Source organism: Tasmannia lanceolata, unplaced genomic scaffold, assembly GCF_043159265.1.
Source record: "Tasmannia lanceolata isolate RefF3 unplaced genomic scaffold, GAP_Taslan_0.1 ptg000005l, whole genome shotgun sequence".
NCBI classification, from domain to species: domain Eukaryota; kingdom Viridiplantae; phylum Streptophyta; class Magnoliopsida; order Canellales; family Winteraceae; genus Tasmannia; species Tasmannia lanceolata.
Window position 1 is genome coordinate 22,622,659 of NW_027518682.1, and position 26,556 is coordinate 22,649,214.

The following is a 26,556-nucleotide window of genomic DNA, read 5'->3' on the forward strand; positions in this document are numbered from 1 at the left end:
GCAGTTAACCACAAGAGTCCGAAAATATTCTTGCAAAATTAGTAAAAGAAATGAAAAATGCTATAACGAAAAAAGAAGAAGATAATTATGATCAATGATGAACACATTTATGTGTGAGTTGTAGGTAGGAAAAAATGCATTTTTTATCACTTAAAGCGGTGCTACTAAGATATTTTGTGTGTTTTTGGTGTTTCAGGATTATTTATGAATTATTGTGAAAAATAGAGCTAAAGCGATGAAACTCCAAAGAAAGATTCAAGAGTGGAAACAACTATTGGATCAACACCATTGTGGCTCAACATTTGAAGGGTTCGGATTATTTTACGATCCACCAATTGGTTGGTTCAAAGTAGCCTTGGATAGTCATTTTAGGAGTACAACCAATTTAACTGGTGGGTTATAAATTAGACGGTTCAAATTATCTTTTGGAAATAATATTGGGGTCACAACTAATTTAGATTGCAGCCCACAAGACGAATGGTTCGGATCATCCATTTGATGGCTCGCCAAATGGGCAATTTAGATCATCTCATGCTGGAATTATGGCTTACAAATTGGATGGTGTGGGTCAGCCCTATGGACATAATTTAAAGGGTGCAATCCGTCTACGCCGCTGCCCCATCAATTGAATGGTCTGGATCATTTCATGAGAATAAAATTGGTGGTACATCCAATTTAAAATATAGGCCACAATTTTGATGGTTTGGATCATTTCATGATGCCCTCTATCTATCTCAGATTTTAACAGAAAAGTGGAACGGACCAATATGAGATTTTGGAAATTGGAATGGGGCCCATTTGTCATTTGAAATTGGCCCATGTTCGGTTGTTGATGGGGCCGCACATGAACATCACACACGTGAAAACCATACGGTGTGGGGGCAGATTGGAGACCTCCAAAATCCAAACTGGAAAAGAAGTAATGCATAAAAAGGCAAGCTGCCCATACATATTTTAATTGGAAATAATTTTTGAGAGGTTTCTAAACAAAATGATGAGAACGTTATTTTTTTTGACAAGTCTGTAGTATTGCATGGCTTTTTGGAAAGCATGCCTGAATTGAAAAAAAAAAAAAATATATATATATATATATATATATATATATGAGAATAGAGTTCCTAAGGTGTCACCTCATATAGCTTATATGAGGTGGCGCTCACAAAACATAAGGGGCCCACATTTTTAGGGTGATCCAAACCACTCATTTGAAAGGCCCTTAGATGGATATGGTGCCTACAAAAAATCAGGTCCATAGGATCATCCTAACCCTTCCATTTATGGAGGTTAAAAATGGGCAAATTTATGAAGGTTTATACCCATCCATTTGAACCTCCACAAATGGAAGGGTTATGATGATCCTATGAAGTTCATTTTTTGGGCACACCCTATCTATGTGAGGGCCTATCAAATGAATTCTTTGGATCATTCAAACAAAGTAGGCCCCTTATGTTTTTAAGCGCCACCTCATATAAGCTATATGAGGTGACACCTTAGGAACTCTATTCTCTCTCTCTATATATATATATATATGCACTTGCATGCACGTAAAAGTGGCAGCAAGGTGATAATATTAGAAGCTTGAATTCTCAAGCAATAGAAAGTGGGGCCCGCCAATTTTCTTTACAATTTTTGATGGAGTCGGTCAGAGCAGTGGGACCCACTATATGTAATGCATGTTTGTCTCTTTTTAATGGGGGTAACTCTCTCTCATACTCTCATCACTCTCCAACCGTGAGATGGCAAGTGGATAAATTTGCTAAAAACCTATTGGTTGCCCAACACATGGAAGGTAATTAAAAGTATCTTTTCTTTATTGGTTGTCAAAATAGAAAGCAGATGACTGTTTTTAGAATGATAAGGTGGCTGTTTTGTTTGGTGCACATGTGCCCACTATATGTATGTCACGTGGGAAGAGAAATTTTAGAGTTGAGTTGGTGTTTTGTTTTAGAATTATGAGAGGTGTGGTGTTACCAAAGGTGTCATTGTTGCAAAGGTTTTGAATCAAGATAAATATGGAGAGGTGTCCTGTTACTAAAAATACAAGGTGGAAATAAAGGGCAACTCAAGGGATTCAAAAAGGACTGTAGCTACTAATTTTGAAGGTTGCTGAAATTGCACTATGATCGACCATATTTGGTAGTTACTATTTCTTTCAAAAAGTGCTGATATTTGTTTGGACACTTGTGTCCTCAACATCTCACGTGGAGGCTAATTTAGCAAGAATACTTGAGAATATTCAATGAAGGCTTGGCTGTTTCTAGAAGAATTGCATTTTTTTGGGACCTTCCTTCCTTGTTCCTGGACATGACATTAAAGTAGCTAGTATTTTTAGAGTAATTTTGTTTTTAGGACTTGGACGACAACTATGCTGTTCCAAAACTTTCTATTTTGTCTTTATTCCTTGCTTATTTTATTGCCTTATTGCTGAAATGTAAAGAGGACCTCCTCTAAGAGAAAGAGGCCTTGTCGAATCCTTCTAAGCTCGCTTGCTCTCTTACTCTCTGTGGGTAATTTCGGTCCTCTCTCTTCTCTTGCTTTTGTTTGTTATCTTTTGATTTCTCTAAAAAAATTTAGTTTTTATTTGCAGCCCTTTGTTTTGCTATTTCTTCACTTTCTTACAAATTCTATGCTCTCTTGATTTCATCTTTCTAACTCTCTTGTTCTCTTTTTCTTTACCAATTGCGGCGAGGTGTTTGGTGCACTCTTTCATTCAAGCTAATAGTGAAGGTTCAAACCAAGGGTGAAAAGCAAAGCATTAAAGAAGGTGACCAAGACAATCAACAGTTGGAAGGAGGGCGATCAAAGCTTCAACCATTGTTTGAAGGAGAAGAAAAAGAATAAGTTTTCTTTTTATTTTGTTATATTTTCTAGTTCCAAAGTGATGTATTTTTTGTTTAATTTAAATTAGTGGAGAGTTTATTTTTCTTTTAGTTTTCCTTTCAAGTAATTATATAGCATCTCTTCTCTTTTCTATCTTCTTTATTTTTGTTTTTCTTCCCTTTTTCATGAACAACTAAATCCTAGTTACTTAGGGTTTAGTTGAAGCCATGGGGGAGGGGAGAAAAATATTCAATTAATTCCATCAAAACTTTTTGTACGAATTATGTAGGGTTTTGTTTTTGTACAAATCCCAATCATCCATGCCAATTGGCTTTCCTCTTTCGTATGGATGATTGTTGATTAATAAAGATTAAACTCTATATAATTAATATAAATTAGAGGGTTAATTCGATTAAAGACTCATAAATAATGACATCTTTTAGATCTTATTATTTATTGACTGTTTAGTTGGATTTTTAATCTAATTCAAATGATTGTTTTAATTAATCAATTTTATCCAAACCTATGGTGGATTCTAACCCTAAGTAATCTTTTATATTGAATTAAGGTTTTTATTATTCTAAATTACTTTTACAAATTTCCAATTAACTTAGGCCCTCAGAATTTTGGTTTTCTAATTAAATTAGATAAGTAGTTAAAAGAGATTATTAGAACTTTGGTACACTTTGCCTAAATTAGGATTTTAAATAAAAAAGATCTTAGTTGAATTTGATTCTTGGATTAAATAGAATATACGCTTATATATAGTGTTGGCTCCGAGGTCAAGTCCATGAAAATTCTGAGATTTTGCCAGACAACATTATATCATAGCTAGTATTCTAATCGGTACAATAATAGGATTCACAAACAAGATTTCTCTTCCCTGAATTCGACCAGTGACTACACGCGATCCGTGCACTTGCGGTTATTTAATATTACAATCAATCAACTGTAACCAAACAGGCGACAAACAAAATTTAGCTAATTTATAACATTTAATGTGCTATATAACGTATCACCGAGGCCAATCGGATGTGGTTAGAAGTTTAATCGACTCATCCAAAAATTTCAATTCATCACCACCCATAAATTCATTATATAAAAATAAATGCAGAAGCCTCAACAGCCATGAAACCTCAGCTTACCCATAAAAAAAAAAAGCATTGAAACCTCATACCTCTCTGTGAATCTTAGGGTTCTAATAAAAGATGGAATCAGATTAAAGTTGAAACATGAATCGGTCTCTGTCGGATTCAAATAGATGAGCATCTGTCAATATCTTGACACGACTAAACTGATAAACAATAGAAAATTTGTACTGCTGATAAGTTGAGTTGATCTACATTCCTAAAATCTGTCTTCTGATTGATTGAAATCATTACTGGTGACCACCAGCTTCCTTCATCTCTCTACCTTGATCCACAACGACCATGATAATTTTCACGCCATTCCAATCCGCACCCATAGCAAAAATGAAACCCACACCTGAACCAAACATTTAAAACTCTCTTAGTTAATTACTTACGAAAAAGGTCACAATAATCTCCAAGTAGTTTTTACTTTAATAGCTTACACACACACACACACAGAGAATGATCAACTAACCTGCAAATAATATGGGGGCAACCATCAGTCCTTTCAACATAGAACTTGCAACTTGGGCATCTCCTCCATTTTTGTTTCTTAGCTATCTCCACAACCAAATGATCATCTCTATCCAATTTCTGAAAATCCTCACAGTCCATGTCGGAATGCCAAGGAACCTTGCACCCAACACAAAACAATCTATGACAATTTGGGCACTCTGTTTCTCTTTTAACCTTCTCCCCATCATCAACCAAAAGTGCAGAACAGTCCTCATATGGACAATAAACTCTATGAGAAGCAACAATCATAGACTCGCAAAGAGCATCTCCCCATCTCACAAACACTTCCGATGGAAGGATCGATTGACAAAATTCAGGTTCTAATACCTCCTTACACTTCACATCGGGACATACGACCATGCTTATTTTCTCTTCAATCTTGGCGCCAACATGTTTCCTTACACAGTCAGAGCAGAAAACATGAGAACACGTCTTGTTCTTGAACATTTCTCCCCATGATTTTCCTTCCATACAAATCTCGCATAAGCTAGTAGAAGAATTGCTGCTTTCTTCCATATCCAACCCACACATTTCCTTCCGTTGTTCCTCATTTTTAGACATCCCTCTCTCCCTCTCTCTCTCTGTAGAATTGCTTGTATATAGCAGGTTTGACAGTTTATGATGATTGATTGGATACATCAAGCGTCACTTTTATTTATTTACAAAGGGGTCTGATGCTACTTTCATTTTCGTTTCCCCATGTAAAATGCCTTTATTATAAGGAGACAGCTAGTTTAAATGCGAAACTGAGTGTAACTGAACAAATCACCCCACGCCACGTGGCATAGTAATGTACTTTTGCCATTTTTAAAAAACCGAAAAGCCAAAAAAAATACTTAGAAAAGATAGATGTAAACAGTTGGGATCATCCGATTAGTGCAACTTTTTGGTCAAGTCATCTCCATGATAGACCCTACAAAATTAAGGGTTTGGATAATGCTAATGCCATGTGGGCGGGCCCATGTTAGGCTTCTCATACTATGTTGGTGGGCCCAATGCTACCATGGTCGTCTTTGACTGCGCGCGTGGTTTAGCTGGATAATCCCTTCCATAACTTATGATGATGAAGCTTGGACGGCGAGAATGTGACACGTGTCGTAACCGTATGGTCTCGCCGTTTATCAGCACATTTCTTCATGATGGTTAAGCTCCATTGGTGCATGGAGGACACGTCGCGAGATTTAGGAGTCGCGCCGTATTTATGTCCCATCAACGACCATGGTTACTTTCCCTTGAATCTCAGCGGCAACATGTTTGCTTACACATTCAGAGCAGAAAACATGAGAACAATTGTTGTTCCTAAACATTTCTCCCAATGCTTTTCCTTCCATGCAAATCTTGCAAAGCTCGTAAAAGATTTGCTGTTTTCATCCTCGTCTAACTCACACATTTCCTTCCTATTTGTTTTGAATGGCAAACGTTTCCTTCCTTTGTTCCTCATTTTTTTATCTCCCCCTCCCTCTCTCTACAATAGTTGCCGTGTATCTATCTATAATATATAGCAGCATGGGATTTATACTCTTCACACCCAATCCATTCTCTCTCTTCATTACAAAACCTCTTCCTTTTCCGTTAACGTATATATCCTCACTCCGCCCCCCGGGCGAATTTCCTTCCTTTGACAACCAATTGTGAGACCCAAAACCAATTATTGGATTGAAAATTACGTTTAATTTTCAGTTAATAATTGGTGTTGGACTCATAATCACTTATCAAAATAAAAAACAAACTGGGCATAAATATAGCAGGATGAGGGTTTTTACTGTTCATGTACATTATTTGCCCATAATTTTAAATACATGCAGTCTATTTTGCATATAATCTTATGAAAATAAATTAAATAATCCTTATGATAGTCACATATCTTACATAATGGCTTTCAAAGTGGCATTTTCCCATTCCATGTGTCTTAAATGCTTAATGATCTAACATGTAAATTTGATGTCTCACCACCGATAAATACAGGGAAGTGATAGTAGCTCCCCTTTTTACTTGGGACAGCCGGCTCCAGTGTATCTATGACTGGGGAGGGGCTAATGTACTTCACGTGGGAAGGATTCAACGGGCCTGATTGCCACCAAGCTGGAGCGGGGTGTCCCATGTAAAGAAAAGGGGTGGATTTATCAGTTCCCTAAATATATTATATGTTCACTATAATGGCAGCATTGCGTCCGTGAGAGCCTTAGTGTACCCAAGCAATAGGTCAAATGCTCAAAAGATCCAGGACTAATGGAACACATTATGCTAAGCTTTTCAAATCTATCTCAGACCGATATGAGTCCCACCAAGTCTCGTCCCTAGCAGGCCCCCAACTTGGGACTGTAACATTCTTCCATGTGTCTGCATCTACCTTACTTGACACTCACTCTGTCACGGCTTTCCATTTAGACCTTTCTATAGGTCGCCCTTTCCTTTTCATGACTTGAACATGTGAGGTAATGGAATGCATTAGGCTGGGCTCTTTAAACCCATCCCATGCCTGGTTGGGTCCCACCCAGTCCTCCACCTAGGCAATGAAGATGGGTACATCTTAAAGCTAAAGTAAAACAGATGAGTGGCTTTTTTTTTCTTTTTTCTTCCCGTCTCTTGATTGAATGTGAATTGTTACTCATTTTTCTTAACCGTCCCTTTACAAGACATCTATCAAACAGTTGGGATCATCAGATTAATGCAACTTTTTGGTCATGTCATCTCCATGATAGGGCCTACCAAATTAAGGGTTTGGATCGTGCTAATGTCATGTCGGTGGGCCCATATAAGGCTTCTCGGGCTAAGTCTGTGACCTCAACATTACCCTTGTCATTTTTCAATCTTCAAGAGTGACTTCTCAGATTGCATGATTTCATGTTGATCTAATTGGTGACATGTTTGATAACCTATGACCATTTTGATTAAACAATATAAACCCTCCGATACAATCGCCAATCAGGCAATCGTAACATACAACAACAACTAATTTTTGCAGTTGTAGGTGGACTTGTTGTTTAAACATTGGTATGGCGGACGTCATTCAACAACCAAAAATACATTTAGATGGATTTTAGTATCATCCAATTAACGTGATCTTGAAGCCCTTACAGATCCGACGTAGGGTGTATCAGATGAAAGGTTCGAATCGAGATCCAATTGGGTCGCATACAGTGTGTAATCAAGATTGTTGAACAACATTAATCAATGGTTTGTTTATCTTTCCTTGGCGAAACTCTAAATGAGTTTTGACGGATCAAGGTTCAAACCTTCCATACTTTTTTTGGTAGGTTAGCTGGGATTGAACCTCAGACCTCTAGGCTGAAAAGCAAAGCCTTTACCATCGAGCTAGAGGCTCAATCCCAACATTACCAAACTTAGGTGAACAGTAGCAAATAATACAAAGGCTACCCAAAAGAGTAGCAAGTCAGGGATAGAAACTTCTAAACATTATAAGCAAGAGACCCTCCACCAACTCCATCGAATTTCATCTATAAAAAATTTCATAAATGATCGCAAAGGCCACTGATAGGAAACTGTCTGTTGCCCAATTCCTATTCTCTCTTCACAAAAGTTGAAATGGAGCCCAAGAACCCACCAAAAGTTTCATATATGGGACTAACCTAGGTAAAAACAAGGAAGACGACCTAAAATTTGTATGCTTCTATTTGATATAAACACATCAAAATCCACTACTCCAATTCACAAGAAATCAAGCCATTGGAAACAGTCCAAAAGCCAGCTATAGGGTGTTTTAATTTTAAAGGAGAATAGTCCTCCAGCTTCATATGTGAGATCTGCTTTGAACCCATGTCCCCAAATCAGAGATTCAAGAACGATATCTTCACACCCATTGTGCCTGGATTTTATATCAAAGTTCATTGATGAAAATATCCAATTCAAAGTACCCTGACTTGAATTGTAACAAATTGTTGGATCCTCTATCATGCCGGCGTGCGACATTTGAGAGGTGGTGCGACATTTGTTGGCTATCAGAGCACGTAGCATCACCTCTCAAATGGCAGGTTAAAGCATCTAACAATTTGTTACAATTCAAGTCAGGGTACTTCACATTTGATCTTTGCATCAACTCTCAAATGGCAGGTTAAAGGATCCAACAAGTTGTTACAATTCAAGTCTGTACTTCACATTTGATCTTTACATCAACGTACTTTGATATACAATCCAAGCTCAATGGGTGTGAACATCTCTTGTTCTTGAATCTCTTATTTGGGGGCATGGGTTCAAAGCAGATCTCACATATGAAGCTAGAGGACTCTTTTCCTTCAAAATCAAAACACCCTATAGCTAGCTTTTCGACTATGTTTCCCACGGCTTGATTTCTTCTGAATTCGATTCGTGGGTTTTGGTGTACTTGGTACACAAATTTTGGGTCCTCTTCCTCGGTTTTTCCTGACGTTAGTCCCATATGGGAAACTTTTTGTGGGTTCTTGGGCTCACTGCAACTTCTATGTAGAGAGAATAGGAATTGGGCAACTGTACGGTTTCCTATCACTGGCCTTTGTGATTATTTAGGAAATTTTTTAACACGAGACGATGAAATTCGATCTAATTGGTGGAGGGCCTCTTGCTTAATGTTAGAAGTTTCTATTCCTAACTTGCTAACCTTGTGTGTGGCCTCGCATTAAGGCAATTAATTATTTGGCAACTAACCACCTAAGTTTGGGAAGGTTCTAGGGCTCCAATTTTGCACCAGTAAGATGCAATTCTAGACATTTTTAAAAATACATTGATGCAAAGATCCTTGAGAACACATCAAATGTGAAATACCCTGACTTGAATTGTAACAGATTGTTGCATCCTCTATCATGCCAGCGTGCGACAATTGGGAGGTGGTGAGACGTGCGGCTTTTGTTGGCTATCAGAGCACGTGGCACCACATCTCAAATGTCGCACACTGGCATGATAGAGGATCCAACATTCTGTTACAATTCAACTCAGGGTATTTCACATTTGATGTGTTCTCAAGGATCTTTACATCAATGTACTTTTGATATGCAATCCAAGCACAATGGGTGTGAACATCTCTTGTTCTTGAATCACTGATTTGGGACATGGGTTCAAAGCAGATCTCACATACGAAGCTAGAGGACTCTTCTCCTTTAAAATCATAAGACCCGATAGCTAAGCTTTGGACTCTGTTTCCCATGCTTGATTTCTTGTGAATTGGAGTCCTGGGTTTTGTTGTATTTATATCAAATAGAAGTAGGCGAATTTTGGGTCGTCTTCCTTGGTTTTACCTAGGTTACCCACATATAGGAAACTTTTGGTGGGTTCTTGGGCCCCACTGCAACTTCTATGCAGGGAGAATAGGAAATGGGCAACAGAAGGTTTCCTATCATCGGCCTTTGTGATTATTTAGGAAATTATTCAAAACAAAAAAATGAAATTCAATGTAGTTGGTGGAGGGCCTCTTGCTTATAATGTTAGAAGTTTCTATTCCTAACTTGTTAACCTTGTGTGTGGCCTTTTGCATTAAGGCAATTCATTATTTGGCAACCAATCACCTAAGTTTGGGAAGGTTCTTGGGCTCCAATTTTGCACCAGCAAGATGCTATTCTAGACATTTTTAAAAGTGCATGAGAAGCCTTATGCAGGCCTACCTGCAAGAAATTAGCATGATCCAGACCCTTCATTTGTAGCAGATCCTATCATTGAGATGACATAACTAGAATATCGTGCTTTACAGATGATCCCAGCTTTCTACTCCATAGCTGAGGAATGGATGGTTAAGATTAGATGATCTGATGTCCACATTCAAATTCTTTGATTGAATGGTTAGAAATGGTACGATGATCATGATTTCACCCTATCCAAGTTGGGATTTTAGGATAAATGATTCAGATCGTGCTGATAGTAAAATTCTGATGATATTCTATTAATATGATGTAATTACAATTAACAATAACTAGTGCTTAAATAAGCACTTGGAGATAAACATGAGAGATAAAGATAAGAAGATCATCCTAATCTAACCAACTTCCCTAATCTACCACATCTTAATCTAAACCAACTTCCACCAAGATCATAAACGGTCAGATCTTATCATGATCTGATATTATTTGACAAATCTCAACACACCCCCTCAAACGTATATTGATTGAAAATCTATATACGTTTGCATACAATGAAAATTCCCAAATTGATTACAATAAAAATTCCCAAACAATTACAATAAAAACACCCCCAACACACTCAAGTGGAATATTGCCGATTCTTCTAGTGTAATGCATACCAAGTTGATGACGAAGGTTCATTAATGCTGACTGATGCTTCCTGCCGATGTCCATAGATTTTGGTTGTCGAAATGAAGTCGCTTGCAAGACGAGCAACGAAGATAGACTCAAGGCCTTGATGGATGAGCCTATATGAAAAGAGTCACCATGGACTAATGCCAAAATTGGCAAGAATGAGCCTTGATGGGCAAGACAACTCTCTCAGGCACGCACTCCAAGGGAGGCATTTATCACAAGGGACTGAAGCACCTCAATTGAATAGAGTAGCCACTATTTCAGGCACACGCACCCCAAGGGTTTGAGGCATCTACCTCAACGGACTGAAGCACCTCAACTGAAATAGTTTGGAAAAATGGAAGAAAAAGAAGATAAAGAACAACTACAACTAGCGGCTTAAGGACAACAATTAGTGGCAAACATCAAAGAACTTACGAAACCTTGAGAAATTAGATAGTGTGCAAAATATAGGGGTGTAAGTATCAATAATCAATGGCAACTAGAAAGGACAAAGAAGGGTGTAAGAATATCTCCTTGGTTCGCATTTTAGTCTTTCAACAGTCTCCACACATTCCCATGCAATGGCATGCCATGCCTAGTTGAGGTGGCATCCTTCCATCATTGCATCAGTCTTTCCATCATGCATGATAGCTTTGCAAGAGAAAGAACTCATCCAGAGAAAGAACTCATCCATGAATGAAAAGATAAAGGATTATATGCATGTCAATCAAGACCGTCGAAGGAGGTGCCGCTCCGCTCCACAAGGCAGAAGCAAAAGCTGTTGATATTGGTTGATCTCAAATGAAAAGGCAAATCGAGCTACACTATGAATGATCCTTTGCAATGGAATAGTCAACATCTCGGATGATGATCAGATTGTAGGATGGAAACAAAGGGTAATGAAGAGAAAAACACAAAAAATGAAAGAAATTGGTATGCTAAAAAAATGCTAAAGGGTTATCATCATTGGTTGGGTAGGCGGCTGATTATATTGGCCGTCTGCCGGAGAACAACATGCCTGCGTTGTGATCAGCACTGCGAGGTCCAATCGACCCGCTCTAATAGCATGTAAAATTCTGATGATTTTCTATTAATCTGATGTAATTACAATTAACAATAACTAGTGCTTAAATAAGCACTTGGAGATAAACATGAGATAAAGATAAGAAAATCATCCTAATCTAACCAACTTCCCTAATCTACCACGTCCTAATTTAAACCAACCTCCACCAAGATCATAAACGGTCAGATCTTATCATGATCTGATATTATTTGACAAATCTCAACAGATATCATGTGGGCAGGCACAGATCAAGCTTCTCATACACTTCTCGTACAGAAGGCTTCTTGCAGAATCATTCCCTGAAGGAGAAGAAATGCATATTATCCTTTTCAATGTCAGTTTAGATGGTAGAAAGATAACTGCTGGGCAAAATGCCCAAGTTAAATTACAAAATAACGAAAATGTCACCACGCGACTTCCCTCTTGAGCCGTCACTTCAATCCAAAACACTCGAGCGTATTGCCTTCCCAAGACATTGTTTGGTTGAGATCACGCACCGGATGTTCCTAAATCATTCGAGAATCAAAAGGCTTTTTACTCAATTTTGCAAAGGGGAGGAGGGGTAGAAGAAGCGGGGATGTCCCATCCCTTGCATGGACAACTGATCTTTTGTTGCTGGAATCGTGGAATTCATGGAGATTGCATGCCAACAATCTGCTAGAACTCTTGGAGAATCGTGAATCTTGCTTTCAAATTCCATTCCTAAGTCAGTTCGGTAAGTGATCTGTAACCCTTTTAGCATCTTTTCACTGTTGATGTCAAGTAGAGTTGAAGATCTGGTTCAAAACTTGTTAAATCACAAGATCCTCATGGCATAAGTTAGCGAGCTGAACTTTTTAGCACGGATTGCAAAAAAAAAAAATGACATTGGTCCAATAATCTTTGAACGAATTCCTATTGTTATCATCTGTTACAAGTCACCTGAGAATCATTAAAAAAAAAGTAACCTGAGAATTTTTTTTGTGTGATCAGCATTCGGTTTGCAAGCTGCAGAAACAATGTAAACCGAGAGCACTTTGAGCCTTTCCCTTGCCACCGCCACTCGAAACCTGGCAATATTCCTAACCTACCTCCCTTTTCGAGTGGGAATTGCTAATGTAATCCAAGTACTGGACCTACAAGAGACTACAAATGTAGAAACCGAGACCATGATGCTACATGCATTGGCTTGGTCATATATATGGAATATGCCATTCAATGGTCTTGCATGTGAATGACGTTTCTGCACTTAATATGTGCTATAATCAAATTCTCTAGTTAAAGTGATGTTGTATAGCTTCCGTTTGTGGTAGTTATATACTTTACAAGGCAATGGTGTGCTGATTCCAATCTAAATATTTGCCCATAAAACATCCAAAATAACCTTTGATAGTGATGCCTTGTGGTTCACTTTAAATCTGTCCCATAGTCAATTAACCGAGAGCCCAAAAACATTTCGAAGTTGCTTGTGTTTCTAAGAAAATTGAGTTAAGCCTTCTATTGGAGATTGAAGATTTGTCCCTTTGGAAATAATCTAGTTTAGGAAACAAATTGTGTGGAATGATTGGGCTACTAACAGCCCGCTCTCACCTACATCTACTTGAGCTAACCATCACCCAAAGTATCCCTGCAAGCACACTTGCATCAAATACCCATGGCTGATTAAACAATCTAAACCATCTTATACAATCCTAACATAAAACAATAACTTATTTCTGCAATTGAAGGTGGACTTGTTTATAAGTAGGTATGGCGGAGCACATTCAATGTTAACGACCAAAACTACATTTAGATGGATGCTAGGATCATCCAATTAATGTGATCTTGAAGCCATTAGATATCCAACTTAGGGTGTTGAGGTTTTTCAGTCGAAAAGTTCTTGTCGAGATCCAATTGGGTCCACAATAGAACAGGTATATGCAATCAAGATTGTTGAACAACAAAAATCAACGGTTTATCTTTCCTTGACGAAACCCTAAACGATGCTTGATGGATTAAGGGTTTAGGATCATCCAATCAAGGTCAAGTCAACAGTAATGAGCCAGATTTGGGGTCAGGCCCATCCAAAGGCCGCACTTGGATCAATAGATCACATCCCATCCACATAGGAAATGACTATTAAAGAAGAGTCTAACATCCACTCTGTTATCTTACAATTATTTACCTGCCAAGACTGTCCCAGAGTCTTAAAATATTTTAGTAAAGTACTAGAATACATTTTTAAAAAAAAGCACAAGGAAGAAAAAAGTATGTGAAACAACTGTAGCCAAATATCCAACAAGTTGAGCTAATTTGTAACATTTAATGAACTATAAAAAACATCATCTAAGCCAATCAAACAAAGTGAAGTCATCAAACAATTCCATTTCATCCTCATCCTTGAATTCATTATATAAAACAAACTTCAGAAGCATCAACGACCGTTCAACCTTGTACCATTCCATTCTTCGGGGATCTTAGGGTTCCAATAAGATCAAACTATGTTCAAGCTAAACCCTGAATGGGTCTCTGTTAAGAGGCAAATAAATGTACGTTTCACTGTGATAAAGACCAGTATCTTAAACACTACTCATAGATGTATACTATTAAGTTGAGACGACCTACGTTCCAATATAACCGGACTCTTAAGAGGACTTAAGAGGAACCTGAATGGGTCTCTGGTAAGACGACAGTTTGTTTCTCTCTACACTGCTGCGCAACCCCCATGAGAATCAATCCATGCTGTTCCACAGCCATAGCAAAATTGAAACCCACACCTGAACCAAACATTTAAAACCATATTCTTAGGTACTTGCAAAAACATTATAATCAGAACCCAAGAATCAAAATATACAATTGCCTTAGAAATAGGGGTGCAATTTAGGTGGGGTTGTGTCAGATTGAGGCCAACCCTAGCCCAACCTGAGATAGCATTACCTCAACATTAACTTGACGCAACCCCTACTTCCGGTGGTGTCTCGGACTCTCGGGATGTAAAAATCAGGAAACAAAAAACATGAAACTACTGTCTCTCTCTCTCCTCCCACTGCCCTACCCCTCTCTCACCACTTGGACACACTGATTTATCATTAAAAAAAAAATGGCCTAAATCTCTCTATCTTAACGCAACCTGTCTAACCCGTTTGTTTTTTCTTCTTTTGTTCAAATTCGATCAGGTTGAGTCGGGTTGGGTTCGTATTGGCCCCGTGTTGTTTCGCACCCTGGGTCAAAAATGGGAAAAAAAAAATGACCCTGTGATTTTTAAAATGGCAATAAAATTAGAGGACGGATCCGGTTGCCCAGGGCCTCAACCCTAGACCAAACTGAAATTAAATCGGGAACCCAAGGAAATACCAATCCAAACCGAAATCGGGTTGAATCAGTAGGGTTCAGGTTGAGCCCGACACAAGTTGCAACCCCAACGAAAAAGGTCACAATAATCTCCAAGTAATTTTTACTTTAATAGCTTACACACACACACAGAGAATGATCAACTAACCTGCAAATAATATGGGGGCAACCATCAGTCCTTTCAACATAGAACTTGCAACTTGGGCATCTCCTCCACTTTTGTTTCTTAGCTATATCCACAACCAAATGATCATCTCTATCCAATTTCTGAAAATCCTCACAGTCCATGTCGGAATGCCAAGGAACCTTGCACCCAACACAGAACAATCTATGACAATTTGGGCACTCTGTTTCTCTTTTAACCTTCTCCCCATCAGCAACCAAAAGTGCAGAACAGTCCTCATATGGACAATAAACTCTATGAGAAGCAACAATCATCGACTCGCAAAGAGCATCTCCCCATCTCACAAACACTTCCGATGGAAGGATCGATTGACAAAATTCGGGTTCTAATACCTCCTTACACTTCACATCGGGACATACGACCATGCTTATTTTCTCTTCAATCTTGGCGCCAACATGTTTCCTTACACAGTCAGAGCAGAAAACATGAGAACAGGTCTTGTTCTTGAACATTTCTCCCCATGATTTTCCTTCCATGCAAATCTCGCATAAGCTAGTAGAAGAATTGCTGCTTTCTTCCATATCCAACTCACACATTTCCTTCCTTCGTTCCTCATTTTTAGACATCCCTCTCTCCCTCTCTCTCTGTAGAATTGCTTGTATATAGCAGGTTTGACAGTTTGATGATTGATTGGATACATCAAGCGTCACTTTTATTTATTTACAAAGGGGTCTGATGCTACTTTCATTTTCGTTTCCCCATCTAAAATGCCTTTATTATAAGGAGACAGCTAGTTTAAATGCGAAACTGAGTGTAACTGAACAAATCACCCTACGCCACGTGGCATAGTAAAGTACTTTTGCCATTTTAAAAAAACCGAATGTGAATGTGGGCTAATTTGTTCGGTTCCAGACTTCCAGTCTCGGTTTTACCCTCAAAATGGCTAAAATATCCCAAGAGCACTGCTGGGAAAACGGGATTCATCTGAAAGATAGAAGTAAACAGTTGGGATCATCCGATCAGTGCAACTTTTTGGTCAAGTCATCTCCTACAAAATTAAGGGTTTGGATCATGCTAATGCCATGTGGGCGGGCCCATGTTAGGCTTCTCATACTATGTTGGTGGGCCCAATGCTACCATGGTCGTCTTTTTCTAACGTGGAAGCTGAAACCGAAAGCATGGAACAAAAGAAGATACCATCGGGTTACTTATGAATGAAGGAAAGATATAACCTTTTTTTTTAATTTTTATTGCTTTCCCCTTCTGTGTTTACATAGTGGATTATCTTGTATTGGATTGCATCATCACAATTATTTTGCAATCCAATCCTCTCATAAGTGTGGGCCCTACCTTGATAGATTTGGATCGTTAATCTATTTGGCCACATTTTTTTATTACTCTATGTTGGATCTCCAATGGCCTAAAATCACACCATTCAGAAAAGCTCAATATACAGTAATATCTAATATTTGCCGTTGAATGTAGGATCAGGTGTTTATACAATTAATGTGATGTTAAAGCCATTAGATATCCAACGTAGGGTTGTAGATGAGGCTTGATTGATCAAGGGTTTATGATCATCCTATCAAGCTCGAGAAAAGAGTAATGGGCTGGACTTGTGGTCGCAAGTTTGATCAATGGATCCGATCGCGTCCGACCAGCACATGACAATGTATGTATTCCAATGGACTGTCCCATGTCCGATTAAAATCCATATATGTACCAAAATACTCCGGCCTGTATATTTTGAATGCAAAACTAAATTAAGAGGGGAATTTTTTTTCTTGACCATTCAAAAAAGAAAAAAGAAAAAAAGAGGGGTATTTTCAACATTTTTCTATTTATGAGAAGGAGTTAAGCAATAAAAAAAGTCAAAATTTGATCTTGATTATCATTGTTGTTGTCTAATATACTAAACTTTTTTATTATTGGATCTAGGACGGTCCAATTCGAAATTCTTCTCCAATTAGGTTCGGACCAATTTAGGATCCAAACGGATCATGACCCAGATGGATGCACCTTGTAATCCAAGGGGTACATTTATTTTCTCCCAAGAAAAAATATCAATCGCCCGTTTTATTTCCTAAGACATTCATTCAAGAAGAGGTGGTGACTACAACATGAGAAGGCTGGTTCTTATCATACCAAGAGAGAGAAATTTGTGGTTGTTTCTTATATAATATATTTTCACCATTTTAAAAAAGGAAAAAAACCAACACAGAGAAAATTACATTGGGAAGGAACCCACCAAACCAAGAGAAGTAATCCCTGATTGTGCCCTAGCCTTGCAAGTATGAAAGGCAGTAGATCTTACTCCACACTTGTAGCAAAAACGGATGCGGCATCTACACCAAAAGGCAACCCCACGGTCATGATAAAAACTAACCAACATGATAACTTAAAAAAAAATGCTGATTTGAAGATGGATACTTATACTAGAATCCCACACCTTGGACGTGACAGAGTAATCACTAAAAAATACTATATGTAATTAGAAAACTAAAGTGGCCACCCAGGTTATTTAGAACCTTATAAATATAAATTTCTTTTAAGTTTTAACTATTAAATACGTTATTATTGCAAATTTTTTAGAGATCGACTAGCAAGCAGATATCATCTCGATGAACGAAAACTTTCATGATCTAATGGACTGATTGCTGTATGTAAAATTAATAGGAAATCACAAGTCGCGCCTATTAAAAACCTTATAGAAGTAAATTTCCTTACACCTACACACTCTCACTCTATTTATTTATTTTTACCTCAAAATAATTGAGTCGATTTCGTATGAATAATGTTCGCTTGTAGCCCCGAATATGTCCGAAAGTACAATGTGTCATCTCTCGTAATAATTAATTATGCTAAATGACTTTATTTAGGTCTGGGTTTTATTAAGAACACAGCCTAAACAACCTAATTTCCAACCTGAATTGTAACTCAAAGTTCAACATGACTCGCAAAGCAAATTAGTAAATTGGGTTCGGTTGGGTTCAGCTCATTAAATCAATTTCAACCTGATCTGACTCTTCACCCCAATTGAGAATTGTCATAACCAATGGAAAAATTCTAAATAGGAGTGTGAAAGGTGCCAAAGAAATGGGTGAAAATATGAAGATCGTGATTTTAAAACTTATGGACTGGTTCCAGCTGGGCTCTTACAATTGACCAGGCTTAAATCTTGTATGTTTTTGTTTAATACATTTTTAGCAAATTTTTGTCTTCTTATCTTTCCATTGAAGGATTGACAGTTTTTACATACACATGACATTTATCCTTATGGACTGATCCATGGCATCCAAATGGACCTATAGACGACCAGATATCCATTGGTATAATATTTTACTCTATACAACAGCAAGCTAAGGTCGGGCATCTCCTAACTGATGGCCAATGGGATCCAATCCCCAGTAGTGCCCAGTTCTCAGAACTAAAACTGATTCTCTACTCTGCATTACTGATTAATGAAATGGAGGACCGGTTAGTATGGGGCATTCTCCAGCAAGAGCACCTAAAACGAGCTTCGCTCAAAGGAAAAAATTGTTCCTTGCCACTCAACAATCTGGTTCAAGGGCCACATTCCCCGCCTCAGTTTCATTTCATATCCTGGAAGGCACTCCAGAAGAAGCTGAGCACAAGAGATCGATTAATATTTCTACTCTCCACTAGAGAAACGGTTGGTCCCCTATGCAGGGCTGCAAATCAAGACACGGAGTCACAGATCATCTATTTTTTCCATGCTCATACTCTTCGTTGGTGTGGAGATCTGTCCTTTGGTGATTTACATACCGAAGAAAACCAAAGCAAAAGCTCTTAGACGAAGAGCAATGAGTCAGAGATCATTTCAAAGGCAGAGGTCAAAGTACAGTAGCCATCAAAATTGTGTTCTGCTCTACCATTTACATGCTCTGGGTTGAACACAATGGGAGGATTCGTCATCTATCTTAAACACATTCAACACATTCTCATTGCAAATTTGCAATCAAAAGCAAGACATCATAACTTGGTTTAACTGACTCATCCTCTGATCGAAACAATCTCATTGCCTCCAACCTCGGTATCCTCTCTATCACTCGAATCAGGTGGATTACCAAGTCATAGATATTCAATTTCAACAACTCAAAATTCTTTTTCCCATCAAACTTCTCCGCCTCAAACCGAGGACTTGTCAATTTCTCAAACTCTGTCTCTCTCAAGCAATTTCACACACACCTTGTGTGCATAACCCGATTAGTCTTATACCACTTGTTGTGGCAAGAACCCGTCGCTAGAAATCCGATTACCAGTGACTACTCAAAGCAAACAATCACAAATGGCCACGGGTAACCCACGGAATTAGCCCAAACGAGTATGTGCAACAAATCAAGTGTGCTAAAATAAAGAAGAAAACAAGAAATCAAGACACGTGAGATTTACGTGGTTAGGCAGTTGGCCTACATCGATGGGCAATCCACCAAGTAGAAATCCATTAACAATGATGGAAAAATACAAACAAGGGTGAAAACCCTTACCTCTCCAACACTTGCAACCCAAGCAAAAACCCAACTCCCTCTTTACAATGCCTTAACAATCTGGAAAACACCATAAAAGGAACCCAACAACCTTGGATCCAAGCTCTTGCAAGAGGAGAGAAGAAAATCCCTAGCTGAGAGAAAACCCCTTTTTTTTTCTTTTTGTAGAGAAAGAGCCCTCACCACTTCTTTAGAATAAAATCCCCAACCAAAGACGAAAAAAAAATCCCTCTTTAATTAACCTATAAAACCACACTCCGAGAATGCCCCATACCAAGTGATTTTATATCACTAATCCCCAAGAGGCTATGTATCTACTGCGTTGGCATGTAAATCTAAGAATCTAAGAAAGATTAAAAGTAAAAAGAAGAAAAAGGAACACACCTGCAGGTAATATCAGGGCAACCAGAAGTACGCTCTACACAGCGGCCACAGCTCGGGCATCTCTGCCACCCCTTCATCTCCATAAGTCTTCCAAAGATAATGTCGTTCATCTCTCTCAGATCGCCCGTTTCGCTGCACCGATAACCTGAATGCCATGGAACCTTGCATTGAAAACAGAAAAACCTCTTGCAACATGGACACTTTGCTTTCGTGATTGTCCCACCGCACTCGTTCAATACCAAGGCCGAGCATTCATTAAAAGGGCAATAAGCATGTTTTGAGCTTTGGGTCATGGACTCGCAGAGCGAGTGGCACCACCTCTCAAATGAGGCCGGCCCGAGGATCGGTCGGCAGGATAGAGGATCTAACAATTTGTTACATTTCAAGTCAGGGCACTTCACATTTGATGAGTTCTCAAGGATCTTTGCATCAATATACTTTGATATACAATCCACGCACAATGGGTGTGAACATCTCTTGTTCTTGAATCTCTGATCTGGGGACATGGGTTCAAAGCAGATCTTGCATATGAAGCTAGAACACTCTTCTCCTTTAAAATCAAAACACCCTAGCTTTTGGACTGTGTTTCCCATGGCTTTGATATTTTGTGAACTGGAGTTGTGGGTTTTGGTGCATCTATATCAAACAGAAAGTAAACAAATTTTGGGTCGTATTCCTTGGTTTTACCCTAGGTTAGTCCCAGATAGGATTATAGGAAACTTTTGGTGGGTTCTCGGCCGGGCTCCACAGTAACTTCTGTGCAGAGAGAGAGAATAGGAATTGGCTGAAAAAGCAACCTCCATGCCATCCATGACATTTAATTTTTAAGGGAATTGCTAGCGACACTTGGGCTGTTGCATGTGAGAGCAGCCATACAGGCTCAGATTATCGTCTTAATTTAATTCATCCGAGGTGGCTGCTCTCACATGCAACAGCCCATGTGCGAACTGCCTTTTGAGATTCTCCGTACCAAATCCCTTTTTCTAAAGAAGGGGAATGAATATAGTTTGAAAAGCCCACCCACTAGAAATTAGTATGATCCAGACCTTTCATTTGTAGCAGATCCCATCATTGAGATTACATACCTAGAAAATTGCGGTTATAGATGACCCCAGCTTTCTACTCCATAGCTGAGGAATGGATGGTTAAGATTAGATAATTTGTGGTCCACATTCAAATTCTACGAACGGATGGTTAGAAAAGTTGCGATGAACACGATTTCACCCTGTGCAAGTTGGTATTTAAGGATAATTAATTGAGATTGTGCAGATATCATGTGCGTGGGCCCAGATCATAGAGGCTTCTTGCAGAATCATTCCCCTTGTTCGTTTACAACCGATGGTGGGGCCCCAATTGATCGGATGTCACAATCTGAAACGAACAGGGCGGGGGAGAAAAACCATTTTATCCTTTTTCAGTGTCAGTTTTTTATAGTAGAAATAGAAGGATAACTGCTGGGCAAAGTGCCCAAGTTAACTTACAAAATAACGAAAATGTCACCGCACGACTTCCCATGATAAATCGGTGGGTAAAAATTTGGAAATAAAACTCATGAAACTAGTGTCTCCCATGAGAAGTAGCAAAAAATCAGGAAACAAAAATGGGATGTTAATGTTTTTTAGCCACTTCTCAAGGCTCATATCTCAATCGTGCCAGAATAGGAGGGCTAATATCTAACACCCCTTGTTTTGATAAATAGACCCCTAACTCTTAATATCTCGGGTTGGGCTTTTTTTTTTTCCAGAAAACCCACGATTACCAAACCTGGCCCTACCCGTGATAATTCTCGTGTCGGGTCAGGTTTTTTCATGTTGAAACATTGTTTTACATTATCTAACTTCAACTCACTGAGATTAAACACAGAGAGAAATAAACTCAGTGGCATGGGATAACATAAAGGTATATATAAGTGTATGAGTGCTTAGATGCTTGCATTTAACCTTTTGTTATGCAAAACACCGGTTCCATGCTTATGAAGCAAGGACTCGCTAGCAAGAAAATGCAATCCGGTTTGCAGAGGATGGTAGTTCTGTAATTATTGACAATGATTGAAACTCCACTTATTACCATACGGAAACCAAAGAGGGTAACCATAAATTTCATATAACCATATAAAAAATTCATTTAAACATGCAACAATACCAAATTCAATGATATTACTCACATGTGCAATATTGAATTTATCTGTTTCGAGTCGGGTTCGGGTTTCGGATTTTTCAACATGAAACCCGACCTTACCCGAGATTGAGTCGGGTTTTTTCAACCTGAAACCCCACCCTCCCAAGACCCATGATTTAAGAACCCGACTCAGGGTATTTTGGGTCCGGTCGATTCGGGTCAGGTAAAACCCGACCCAAGTTGCACCCCTAGAGACGTGCATCCTATGGGACGCCTGTGCTGCTGGTTGTTGCCTGGGCCTCCTTCATTTTAGCATTCCACACAAAATTACAGTTTCCAATAAGGTTGTGGGGCCATCAGGATCATAGCCGTTAGAAGTACAACACTACCATAGAACATTTATATATGGGGATGATATGACTTGGGACCACCCACATGATTTGATTCCATCCTAGGGAACCTGACTTACTTGAATGAAAACACTTCTAAAACTGAATTCCGTTCTGAAAATAAAGCAAAATAGAAGTTTAGTACCGATCTTAATCCCACATCTGATTTTGAGGTTTAAGTCCTAAAAAATTCGCCCTTTTTTAAAGACAGATCTGATTTTTTAAGTCATTTTCCCAAATGAGGAATGCGTGCCCTTCTGCCCTTTTTCTCCATGAGTCTAGCATTCCTCTTTTCAAGTTTTGATAAGTTTCTTTTCAATCTTAAAGGGGCCGTTTGGGTACACGGATTTTGAAATCCGGGATTTCTTCAAAATTGTACATGAGAGACAAGAGAAGGAGACCAGCTGTTGTTTTTTGATTTCTCACCCTTCTTTCCGTCAGCAAGAGAGTAGCAAATCATCCCATATTTCCATGTTTTAGAAATCTCAAGCTGCAGGAGAGATTTCTAGAACCTAGATTTCTTACTTAAAATCCAATAAACACTATCCGGATAGCAGACAACAGCTTGATCATGAACCCTCTTGTACACTGTTTCCATACTAAAACCTGGATTCTAAAATCCGAGTATCCAAACGGCCCCTAAGGGTTAGAACAACATTGAAATCCGTTTCTATAGAAATTCCTCCATAATGTAGAATTTCCTTTTCGGTAGCATATTTAATTTAATCTGAGAGGTTTTAGTAAGTAATAGATCCAACTGAAGTTCAAATTCTCTTTTGAATCAGATCTGGTTGAAATTCAGAATTCACAACATGAACCATCTGAATTTCAACATGAATTTGCTGAAAATCATCTCTATCTGAAGATTTCATGTGTCTCACATTTGAAATGAACTTAATCTACAAATTCTCCATCAGATCTGAGGATTTAGAGGATTCTAACTTCATTTTGGTCTGATTTTATGGTCATAATTCTGCCTTGGTGGTTCTTCACTTGCATCTTGAAAGTCACTATTGATAGTACAGATTCAGGATTCTAATTGCATTGTGGGGATGTTAAAATGCATTGTGTTGATGTTTGCATGCTAAGAGATTTCCCAAAAAATCGGAATTCTAGTTCCGAGTTGTAGGTAGTCGTATGAGTAAAACGGTAACCCAGCCAAGACGTACTATACACAGAGGTTCCTAGGATTACTTGATTTCTCAAAACAGAACCATAATCTGTGTTTCTTGAGATTCTTTCCCTTTTGATTTGAATTATGTACAGCCATGTTCTCATTTTTTAGCAATATAGTTGCGTAGCTGTTGTTGATCGAGATTTCTAAATAAAAAATCATCCAAATCTCTGGTAGAAATTGATTTATAATCAGGAGAGATTGGGGCCTAACACCTTTCAACCTCATAATCTGGCATTCTGGCTACAAACTTTCTTTTGAGTTTGTAGATTTTGCAGAGATAAAGCAGTTCTCTATGTGACGACTCTTATATAATGATCATTTTCATGAACAATAGTTCATCCAGTTCTAAATGAAAGTTGGATTATTACTCTGTTTTATTCAAAAATATTACAATGTTTTAACCAAAAAAAAGTTGAAAGAAAGATGAGAGCAGAGTAATCTCTTCTGGGAGGGGCCATAAAATCTCAAGTTTGAGAATGCCTCACAAAGTCGATACCTTAAAGAGGGGCCATAAAATCTCAAGTGTGATGAAGTTACTATTTGAAAACTCAAAATTCACAATAGAACTACGCCGTTCACCCATTAGATGAAAACAACTCGTGTTTATGTAGCAATCTAACGATCAGCCAATTTGCTGTCTCTATGAAATTCATCTAAACATGGTTGTATGTACAAACTGACTGATTTTCCAAAGAACAAACAATTCCTTATTTGTTCAAGAAGCTTACAAGAAAGAAGAAACGCATACAACTTTTGTGTGCCCATCACTCTTCAGAGACACAACCAACAACCAAAAAATAATATAATGTGGGCATTTGTCTGCCTAATAAGAAATTATGTTTAGTAGGAAAATAAAATAATGTGGGCATGCTCCCTTGAGTTGCTACTGGGCTTTGGAGGGCCTGTTTAGAGTTCAATGATGTTGGCAAGCTGGGCATTGGACCTGTTCTGAGTGCATTGATGTTGCAAAATGGGGTTTTCTACTCTGCTCCACTTCTTCTGGAAGCTTAACCTCGTCTAAGTATCATATGCCCGGGCCTACCTTTTCCCATATCCAGCCGGATTGTTTGGAAACCAACTTCCCGTCTATTTAAAAGGCAACCTGATGGGTGGTGTTTCCTTCTAATCCCCACGTCACTTGAGACTCCCAGCCAAGAGAATGTTGCACTTGCTCACAAAGAAGCAGTTCAGGGTGGAAAGCAAGGAGATTGACATTATTTATGCCATTGTGACAATAGTGATAACCAAGCCTTTAGATGGACCACATGTAGAGATGACATATGAAGCTAAAGAAGTCTTGAATAAATTCTGCAATGTGATTCCAGATGAACTCTCAGACGAGTTGCCTCCAAAGTGAGACATCCAACATGCCATTGACCCTGTTCTAGGGCCACAACTATACCTGCCTCTTGAATGAACCTATTAGAACATGCGAAATTAAAGTAGTTGACGAGCTTTTAAGGAAAGGCTTTATACGTGAAAGCCTAAGTCCGTGTGTCGTTCTAGCACTACTCACACCCAAGAAAGACGCCAGCTGGAGAATGTGCATCAACGGCCAAGCAATCAACAAGATAACAATCAAGTATTGATTCCACATCCCACGACGACATGCATGGCATGATTATAGGATCAACTATGTTCACCAAGAAATCAAGAATGATCTGAGAAGCAGCTTCCATTGTATCAGGGTTTGACCTGGTAATGAGTTGAAATTGATGTTCAAAAATCAAAACGAAAGACGAACTCTACAAGTTGTTGGTAATGTCCTTCAGCCTTCCCAATGTCCCCACTACTTTGATGAGGGTTATCACCAAGGTATTCCAACCTTACATTGGCAAGTTTCTTTTTTATTTTGATGGCATATTTATAGCAAGCGTAAAGAAGAGCATCTTTTACATCTTCAACGAATATTAAGACTTCTTCGCAAGGAGAAACTTGATTCTAATTTGAAAAAGTGCTCTTTCATGATGTCCAATGTAAAATTTCGGGCTTTGTTGTCTCTATTGAGGGTGTAAAAGATGATTAGCACTGCTTATCGTGAGGGAGGCTTTGAAGGGAGATTGGCACTGCTTATCGTGTGCATATTGTAATTTCAAATGGCGGAGGCGTTGTCGCTGGTGTAAGCAGTATCAGTTAAAGCATGATCGATATACAAAAAAGGAATTGGGGTCGGAAGAAATTGGGAGGAAATCAGTCTGAAGACAGGGTGACTGGACTTGCTTACCTTGTGACTACTTAAGCTTTAGATGGAGGGAGAAATGTCAGTGGTGCTTCTCTATTTGACAAAAAAAGAGAAAAGATGCCTCAAATCTTGTTGAGACCCTCAACAATCGAGAATCCTATAAGAAAGATGATCGATGGCCAGATTCTGGGTTGATATCCTCAAGGATTGAGGGAGGTTTTCCACTCTTATCTATCTCGGCAAGAAAGTGGACATTAGGATGAAAGCTCTAAAAGCTTGCCTGATAGGAAGAAGGAAGGACAACTCTGGGACGCTTAATGACCTGTGGTTATGGGCCAAAGGAGCCTGGGACACCCCTTCCCTCCCTTGTCCATGTAACCTATCTAAAACAAAAGTTGTATTCATGTTTAACTCAAAAGAGGACGTTGCAGGAGCATTGGCTCTAGGATCAAATCTTTGGCTAAATCAGTTATCCTCGTCGATCCCTTGTAGTTGTAAGTACCCCCAACATATGGAGGCCCACTGGGCTAATTTTTATGGTATGCCCCCTCCATGTTTGGACCACCTCAACGGTTGAGCCCTGGGAAGCTCAATTGGGCGAGTACTGGCGGTGAA

General features: G+C 38.7%; 3 protein-coding genes across 3 annotated transcripts; all 3 read right to left on the bottom strand.

Annotated features, from left to right (window-relative positions):
* Nucleotides 1-4,198: 4,198 nt before the first annotated feature.
* On the bottom strand, nucleotides 4,199-4,997 carry LOC143876430 (E3 ubiquitin-protein ligase RSL1-like). Its single transcript, XM_077378124.1, has 2 exons — nucleotides 4,448-4,997; nucleotides 4,199-4,305 (listed from the first exon to the last, which is right to left on the bottom strand). The coding sequence occupies exons 1-2, from the start codon at nucleotides 4,995-4,997 to the stop codon at nucleotides 4,199-4,201; spliced, it is 657 nt and encodes a 218-aa protein (XP_077234239.1).
* A 9,076-nt stretch (nucleotides 4,998-14,073) lies between these two features.
* Nucleotides 14,074-15,839, bottom strand: LOC143876857 (E3 ubiquitin-protein ligase RSL1-like). Its single transcript, XM_077378544.1, has 2 exons — nucleotides 15,208-15,839; nucleotides 14,074-14,485 (listed from the first exon to the last, which is right to left on the bottom strand). Exons 1-2 carry the CDS (start codon nucleotides 15,807-15,809, stop codon nucleotides 14,413-14,415), a joined length of 675 nt encoding a protein of 224 aa, XP_077234659.1. The 5' UTR covers nucleotides 15,810-15,839; the 3' UTR covers nucleotides 14,074-14,412.
* A 1,494-nt stretch (nucleotides 15,840-17,333) lies between these two features.
* Nucleotides 17,334-20,914, bottom strand: LOC143876858 (E3 ubiquitin-protein ligase RSL1-like). The gene is made up of 2 exons (XM_077378545.1): nucleotides 20,076-20,914; nucleotides 17,334-17,528 (listed from the first exon to the last, which is right to left on the bottom strand). The coding sequence occupies exons 1-2, from the start codon at nucleotides 20,666-20,668 to the stop codon at nucleotides 17,411-17,413; spliced, it is 711 nt and encodes a 236-aa protein (XP_077234660.1). The 5' UTR covers nucleotides 20,669-20,914; the 3' UTR covers nucleotides 17,334-17,410.
* Between the last annotated feature and the right edge of the window lie 5,642 nt (nucleotides 20,915-26,556).